Source organism: Zingiber officinale, chromosome 5B (assembly GCF_018446385.1).
Source record: "Zingiber officinale cultivar Zhangliang chromosome 5B, Zo_v1.1, whole genome shotgun sequence".
In the NCBI taxonomy this organism is placed as follows: Eukaryota; Viridiplantae; Streptophyta; class Magnoliopsida; order Zingiberales; family Zingiberaceae; genus Zingiber; species Zingiber officinale.
In genome coordinates this window covers 47317210-47326170 of record NC_055995.1, presented here as the reverse complement: position 1 = coordinate 47326170, position 8961 = coordinate 47317210, and the positions used below count along the sequence as shown (strand labels likewise).

At 44.8% G+C, this 8961-nt stretch overlaps 1 protein-coding gene across 1 annotated transcript; it reads left to right on the top strand.

The window, feature by feature from the left end:
- Positions 1–542: 542 nt before the first annotated feature.
- LOC121986626 (proline-rich receptor-like protein kinase PERK2) lies at positions 543–1070 on the top strand. Its single transcript, XM_042540581.1, has one exon. It carries the CDS (start codon positions 543–545, stop codon positions 1068–1070), a length of 528 nt encoding a protein of 175 aa, XP_042396515.1.
- Positions 1071–8961: the final 7891 nt, after the last annotated feature.

The window sequence follows — 8961 nt, the reverse complement described above, 5'->3', positions numbered from 1 at the left end:
TTTTTCTTGTTTGGTGGATTTGTATTTGTTATGTTTTGCTACGTGCCTGTCGATCGGCAGAAGAGGTAAGTTTAGATGTTGTTTTCGATTCCTTTTTTATTGTGATGATACTCGGAGGTTGTTTTAATATAAATTGTGTGGTTTGTTGTTGTATTTTATAGTTATTGTTCTGGCCATGTTGGCCGAGGTATGTGTGGCCCTGATGGCATCTAGTAAGTCTCAGATTGTCACCCGTACAGGGGAGATGTTATCGAAATTTCTTCTATTAGGGACTACTTGGGGCGTGACAATTTTTTTGATATCAGAGCCTAGGTTATGTGAGTCAATCTAGGTATTATTTTCGGATTTATACATATTTTCATCGATTTTTATGTTTTGAAATTTTGAGGTATTTTTAGACAAGTTTATATTTGGGGACTTGGCAGCGATGAAACATCTCCATATAGCAAATAAGTATGATGATTATTTTTATAGTTTTAGTACTTGTATTAATACCGAGGTAATAAATTTAAACAGATATGAGGCGAGGTACACGCGTTCCCATGCCGAGATGTGGTATAGGACACCCACGTAAGAGGACGTTGGAATCTTTGGCGATAGAGTCGCCAGAGAGGTCTGTTGGGATTGAGACTGTCAGTCAGGGGCAGACTCCTCATGGTACTGTGGGCTTGTCGGGCTCTCGGATCCCATCGGTTCTTTCTCCGGAGTTACCCACACCTACAGTGTCCATTGTACCACCAGCAGCACCATCTACAACATACTCGGCCCCTCCACCACCAATTCCTGCAACTATGTACACGACACCACCACCACTTGTGCCTTCTACGGCGTATCCGGCACCAGCAACACCAGTTACACCTGTGCCTACTACATACTCGGCACTCGCACCAGTAGTACCAGTTGCTCCTTGTCCGATACCACCACCTATGGTACCTCCAACCGCTCTTGCACATATTGACCCTGCAATGCCACCAGCGGGACCTGCCCGGACTTATGCAGCAGCACCAGGGGTACCTCCCCCGGCCTATCCAACGATGCCACTAGTAGTACCAGTCCAATGGTTCCACTAGTTCCTGCAGTGATCCCTACTCACCCTACTGATATGGTTGCAGCACAAGCTCAGATCCAAGATTTGGCAGAGTCGATGAAGAGCAGATTCACGCTATTTTGCAGAGATACCGATCCAAGTGTGGCTCAGTCTTGGATAGAGACTTTGGAGTGGACTTTCTTCTATATGGCTTGCTCCAAGTGGGAGAAGGCAGAGTTGGTTGCTTACCATTTACGGGACGAGGCCAACATCTAGTGGAATACATAGTGCTCGATTATAGGCGAGCAGCACATCACTTGGGCAAAATTTAGAGAGGCTAGCGCTTTTGAGAGCCAATACTTCCCATAATCATATCAGATGACACATCGACAGGATTTTCTAAGTCTTCAGTAGAACAACAACACGGTGACAGAATACAATGCCGAATTTAATCAGTTGGCTAGATTTTATCCAGGGACTAGATGGACATCTTCAAGTAAGATTGCAAATTTTGATAATTCACTGTATACAGAGGCATTGGATAGAGCCCTTATGATTAAGGCAGCTCAGCAGAGGCCGAATGCGGACAAAAAAAGGAAGCAGACAAAACAGACTTCAAGACAGAGTCAGCAGCCACAGGCTACCAAATAGCATCAAAGTGGTCACAATCAGTCGGGTCAGGGTACATTTGGGGCATTTGGCCGACCTTAGAAATCAAAGCGGACTTCCTCAGGATGTTTTCAGTAGAACCGGAAACAGTCCTCCAGTGACATGTACTGCACCCGATGTGAATCCAGAAATCACATCACATCAGCTTGCTCCCTGGGACTGTCAATTTGATATTATTGTAAACTACCTGGGCACATGAGCCGAGATTGCACACTAAAGGCTCAGCACATGGCTTCTGGGGTTTCTGTTCTGGGAGGACAGTTGGGTCAGACAAGGACTCAGAGAGGGGGTCAGAAAGGTCAATCTTCGCATCATTCGCAGAGGACAGCCCCTCCGGCAGTAGCTGCATATGGCATGCATGAATAGGAGCATTCTGTAGGACCGTTGGGCCGGCTAGGAGGGGGTTGTTGGATATCCTGCTGACATAAAAAGGAAAACAAACCCTCCTCAAACTCTTTAGGCTAACACTTGCATAATTAAGTTAAGCAGATAAATTAAAAGCATAAAGAAAAGCGAGACACAAAAGATTTACTTGGTTACAACCGATGTGGTTGTTAATCCAAGGAAGATTAAGCTCAATAAAACTCCTTCAGGCGGAGAAGCCTCGTACAGCGTTGAAGTGCAGAAAATAGAAGCTTAGACTAAAAGAGAGTGTGCAAGCACTGGTTTTACAATCAGTGAGTTCTGTTTAAGCTTCTGGACCAAGGCTATATTTATAGCCTTGGTCGGGGCGCCTGGATGGGTTCCGGGCGCCCTGGGAGGGATAAAATTTATCCCCCAACGGTTGGATCGAGTCAAAGCTCGATCCTGTGAAAAAGTCCCTTCCGGGCGCCCCGGATGGTTCTGGACGCCCCGGATAGCTCCGGGCGCCCCGGAGCCAAAAGTCAACCCGGTTGACTTTTGGTCCGTGCTCACTTCTCTAGTTCAGCTCGCCTCTAGTCCGGGTCTTTCTGCTCCGGCTCCGCTTGCTTGGGTGATCTCTGACATCCGGAATAGGGCTCACCCGAACCCATCTTCCGGTCCTCTCAAGCGTGCTTCCCTCCGGCTTCTCGTCCCTCGGAATTGCCGCGTGTTCCTTCTCGTCCACCAGTGTACTCATCCGCAGTCTTCGTCCCTCAGTCGCACCCCGTGCCGACCTTCGCGCTAGCTGCGTCTCTTGCTCCCCGAGCAATCTTTCGCTCCGGCTTTCGTCCCTCGGAACCTCCGCGCGCACTTCCTTCTCGTCCGCTGGTGTACTCTTCCGCAGCACCTCGTCCCTCGGACGCACAGCGTGCCGTCCTTCTCGCTAGCTGCGTCTTCCGCTCGAGTACCTGTGCTCCTAAGCTCCTGCACACTTAGACACAAGATTAAATACAACGCAGGACCTAACTTGACTTGTTAATCACACCAAAACAACCTTGGGATTCCAACAATCTCCCCCTTTTTGGTGTGATCAACCCAAGTTAAGCTAGGGACAAAAATAGATATGAAATTAAACAGTTTATTGCAATAACATGCAACATGATAGATAAAATTAAATTTTAACAGAATTAAATTTCAATTTTCTCTACCTCCCCCTAGACTTATACTTTCTCTTCTCCCCCTTTGATCACAATAAAAATGGGGAACAACTAAAATCTAAGGGTTAAAAAAAATTTGAAAATATATTTCAATAATTTTCAGGGAAATATTTCTAAGTCAAGACAAATTTCTAGTATTCGTCATCAATAATTAAACATTTTCTAAGCCGAAAAATTTATGCAAGAAAATTTTTTAAAAAATTGATAGCATGAAAAAAAATTTTCTATGCATTTATTCATTTTATATTGATACTTATATCAACAAGTTTTAAATTTCCATTTCAATTTTTCATAACTTCTCAAATTACACTTTTTCAAAATTAAAGCCACAGATATTAAACATGCAATAATTTGTATCATGTTAATTTCTATTATTTTTTGAATTGCAACTTCACAAAAATATTCAAACAGCATAGATTCTAACTTGATAACATTTTTCGATAATATAAAAAATTCTTTCGGCAGTGTGTAAAATTCGTTTGAAAGAATATTTTGTAATTTGCCAGAATTTTTTAACAATAAGAATTTGCAGGAATCTATTAATAATAGGTTTCTTAATCCGAAAATATTTTTCGATGAATCAATTTCTAATTCATAAAACTTTTTCAATAAAGTAATTTGTAATTCCAAATTTTTAGGACCAGAAAAATTTTTCGATAATATTTCTAAGTTGCATAATTCTTTCGAAAAACTTTCTTTGTGATTCACAAAAGTTTTTTAGCAAAGTTTCCAACTTGCAAAATTCTTTTGTTAAGATATTTTGAAATTCGAAGAACTCTTTCGATAATATTTCAAATTTGCAAGATAAGTTTGACAATTGATTTTCTAATATAAAAAACTCTTTCGATGATTCGCAAAAATTTTCAGGCAATTCTTCGATTGAATCATTCAATTGATCAGAGGTTCGAGTCCATACCTGACTTACCTTGTCAGTAATTGATTCTCCCCCTATCGAGTTGATTTCTTCCGAAGATTCTCCCCCTTCATCGATCTCGGGATGTACTTCGGCTGTTGTAGTACTTACCTCGATTTCGGACTCTTCTGTCGGTGGCTAGGTGTCTATTGAGGTGTCACCTTCTGGAGGTTCTTCGTAGAGCTGCAAGAACTTTTCCCAAAGTTCTTTTGCGCTTTCATAATCTGCAACCTTTTTGAAATCTTCCTTTGGTATTACATTCAGAAGATAATATTTTGCTCGCCCATTTGCCATAGACTCCTTACGTTGCTTTTCGTTCCAGAGGCGTAGATCGAGTCCTTCTCCGTTCGTGTTCTTTGGTTCTTCATAACCAAATTTCATTATTAAAGAAATATCAGAATCTGAGTTAAGGTATACCTCCATGTTTTGTTTCCAGATGGAAAACTCCCCCTCGAATGCAGGTGGGTAGTCGCTAGCTCCGGCCATCGTTTTGTTGCTTCAGACGGCGGTTAGTCCTTCTGAGGTGTACTCGGCTCTGATACCACTTGTAGGACCGTTGGGCCGGCTAGGAGGGGGTTGTTGGATATCCTGCTGACACAAAAAGGAAAACAAACCCTCCTCGAACTCTTTAGGCTAACACTTGCATAATTAAGTTAAGCAGATAAATTAAAAGCATAGAGAAAAGCGAGGCACAAAAGATTTACTTGGTTACAACCGATGTGGTTGTTAATCCAAGGAAGATTAAGCTCAATAAAACTCCTTCAGGCGGAGAAGCCTCATACAGCGTTGAAGTGCAGAAAATAGAAGCTTAGACTAAAAGAGAGTCTGCAAGCACTGGTTTTACAATCAGTGAGTTCTGTTTAAGCTTCTGGACCAAGGCTATATTTATAGCCTTGGTCGGGGCGCCTGGATGGGTTACGGGCGCCCTGGGAGGGATAAAATTTATCCCCCAATGGTTGGATCGAGTCAAAGCTCGATCCTGTGAAAAAGTCCCTTCCGGGCGCCCCGGATGGTTCCGGGCGCCCCGGACAACTCCGGGCGCCCCGGATAGTTCCGGGCGCCCCGGAGCTAAAAGTCAACCCGGTTGACTTTTGGTCCGTTCTCTCTTCTCTGGTTCAGCTCACCTCTGGTCGGGTCTTTCTACTCCGGCTCCGCTTGCTTGGGTGATCTCTGACATCCGGAATAGGGCTCACCCGAACCCATCTTCTGGTCCTCTCGAGCGTGCTTCCCTCCGGCTTCTCGTCCCTCAGAATTGCCGCGTGTTCCTTCTCGTCCACCAGCGTACTCATCCGCAGTCTTCGTCCCTCAGTCGCACCCCGTGCCGACCTTCGCGCTAGCTGCGTCTCTTGCTCCCCGAGCAATCTTCCGCTCCGGCTTTCGTCCCTCGGAACCACCACGCGCACTTCCTTCTCGTCCGCCGGTGTACTCTTCCGCAGCACCTCGTCCCTCGGACGCACAGCATGCCGTCCTTCTCGCTAGCTGCGTCTTCCGCTCTAGTACCTGTGCTCCTAAGCTCCTGCACACTTAGACACAAGGGTAAATACAACGCAGGACCTAACTTGACTTGTTGATCACACCAAAACAACCTTGGGGTTCCAACACATTCCGATGCCCTTATGGAGTCCTAGAGTTCTATTTTGGGATCTCAATATCTGACACAGGGGTAGTATCAGTTGCAGCTTCAGCCACTGGTACAGTATCAGTTGCAACCTTAGCCATTGGTACAGTATCAGTTGTAGCCCCAACCACCGGTTCAGTACTTACTGTAGCCCACATGCCCATCCTTAGCTCAGTATCTAGTATCGACTCAATGGTAGGCTCCAGCTCAGACTTAGTAGCCTTTGGCAATGCTACCACCTCTACCACTGTCAGATACTGGATGAGTTCACGCGATCACCAGAGAGGATGCACAGCGAACCGACGGATCGATTTTCCATGGTACAGTTTTACTTTATGCATTTTCTGCTGATAAGTTAATTGATACTGGTAGTTTACATTCCTTTATTTCTCGGGTATTCATGAGGGAGATTGGTAGACTACCTATTCTTAGGCCATAACGACTGACCATCTCTCTACCGTTCGGTGATACATTAGACGTCACTCAGGAGGTCAGAAATAAGTACCCCTTACCACGAATCGAGGATTTATTTGATCAGCTCAGAGGTACATCAGTATATTCTAAGATTGATCTACGGTCCGAATATCATCATCTTAGAGTTAAAGAATCTAATATACAGAAGACAATATTCTGTACCCGATACGAACATTATGAGTTCTTGGTAATGCCATTTGGGCTTACCAATGCTTCAGCGGTGTTTATGGATTTGATGAACCATATCTTTCTGGAGTATCTAGATCAGTTCGTTATCGTATTCATCGACGACATTTTGATCTACTTGCATTCCGAGAAGGAGTATACATAACATCTACGCATAGTCTTAGAGACTCTTCGACAACATCGTCTATATGTGAAGTTCAACAAGTGTGCTTTCTGGCTATCCTCTGCCAATTTTCTGGGACATGTGGTATCTAGCTGAGGTATTTCTGTAGATCCTCAGAAGATCGAGGCTGTCACAAGCTGGGAGCAGCCGAAATCAGTTCAGGAGATCCGCAGCTTCCTGGGATTGGCCGGATATTACAGACGATTCGCCAAGGGTTTTTCTCACATAGCTATGCCGCTGACACGTCTAACCAGGAAAGGCGTGAACTTCACGTGGTCAGCAGCCTGTGAGACTAGCTTCCAGGAGCTAAAGAGGAGATTAGTGTTGGCACCAGTACTGGTTTTGCCCTCCGAAGAGGACGGATTCACGCTCTACACCGACGCCTCTCTACAGGGTTTGGGTGATGTTTTGATGCAACACGGCAGAGTAGTCTCCTATGCCTCTCGTCAGTTGAAGGAGCACGAGAAGAACTACCCAGTACATAATTTGTAGCTAGCCACTATTATCTTTGCTTTGAAGATTTGGCGGCATCATCTATATGGTATTACATTTGAGATTCTCACTTATCATAAGAGTCTCAAATATCTTTTCACTTAGAAGGAACTCAATCTCTGACAGAGGAGATGGATGGAGTTCCTGAAGGATTATAATTGTACCATTAGCTACCACCCAGGGAAAGTTAATGTGGTTGCCGATGCACTTAGCCAGAAGTTTAGAGGGACTTTAGCTTGCCACTGAACTTTAGTCATGGACTTGATTTAGGGTTTCTCCGAGTTGGGCCTTCAGGAGCATAGATAGACAGAGTAGGGTATTCTAGTTACCATGGTTGCACAGTCGTCGATCAGGACGAGGATCTGAGAGGCCCAGGCCGGTGATCAGCACTTACAATCCATTGGCAGCCAGATAACTTTCGGGCAGCAAACCGAGTTCACCCGAGATGAGGAGGGCATTATTTATTTCTGAGGCAGGTTATGCGTACCTCAATCTCACCTAGTCTTGGAGGAACTATTTCAGGAGGCACATCGCTCTCGATTTGTGATCCACCCAGGTGGAACACGCATGTATCGAGATTTGAAGTGTTTATATTGGTGGAACGACATGAAGAAAGACATCGTGGTGTTTGTAGCTAGATGTCTAGTCTGTTAGCAGGTGAAGGCTGAGCACTAGAGACCTGCCGAATTACTTCAGAGGATTTAGATTCCAGAGTGGAAATGGGAGCACATCACTATGGATTTTATGGTGGGATTGCCTAGGACATGACAAGGCCATGACGTGATTTGGGTAGTCATTGACCGATTAACCAAATCCGCGCATTTCTTAGTGATCCGGAAGACTGATTCACTGGATCGATTGGCAAAACTATATTGCCGAGAGATCATCAGATTACATGGTGTTCCTTTAAGCATTATATCATATAGAGACCCACGGTTCATATCCCGATTCTGGCAGAGTCTATTGCAGGCCTTGGGCACATAGCTCTAATTCAGCATAATATTCCATATGTAGAAAGATGGACAGTCAGAATGGATCATCTAGACTTTAGAGGATTTGTTGAGGTCGTGCGTTATGGATTTTGGAGGCAGCTGGGAGGACAACCTGCCATTGGTAGAGTTCGCCTACAACAACAGCTATCATTCGGCTATCCAGATGGCACCGTTTAAAGCATTGTGTCGTAGACCTTGTCGGACACTCACCCTCTGGGAAGAGGTTGGGGAGGCCCAGCTGCTAGGACCTCAGAGAGCTCAGCAAGAGGCAGAATTGGTTCGCACTATCAGATGGAGAATATCATAGGCGCAGGACCGCTAGAAGAGTTATGCTGATCGAAGACGCAGGCCCTTGGAGTTCTCTACTGGCGACCATATATTTTTGAGAGTCTCACCCACAAAAGGGGTGAAGAGATTTGGCCTCCGAGGTAAGATAGCTCCATGATACATTGGGCCTTTCCAGATCATGGAGAGTATTAGAGCGGTAGCTTACTGTCTGGCGCTACCACCAGCCCTGGCGGGCATTCATGATGTATTCCATGTGTCAATATTGAGGAGATATGTAGCTGACCCAACACATGCTCTGTCAGATATACCAGTTCTCATTCAACCTGACGTTACATACGAGGAGGATCCAGTACGGATTCTAGACCACAAAGAGTGTCAATTGCAGAACAAGACTATCAGGTTGGTTAAAGTTGGATAGCAGTATCATTCTAATGAGGAGTCTACCTGGGAGCTCGAGGATACGATCCGAGCTCAATACCCCCATCTTTTTACTTGAGGTATGTGGGCTAAATTCTGCTCAGCATTTATTTGGTTGGTTATTGCTAGTATTTGCTGATGGTAATAACGAAATTTGGGGCCA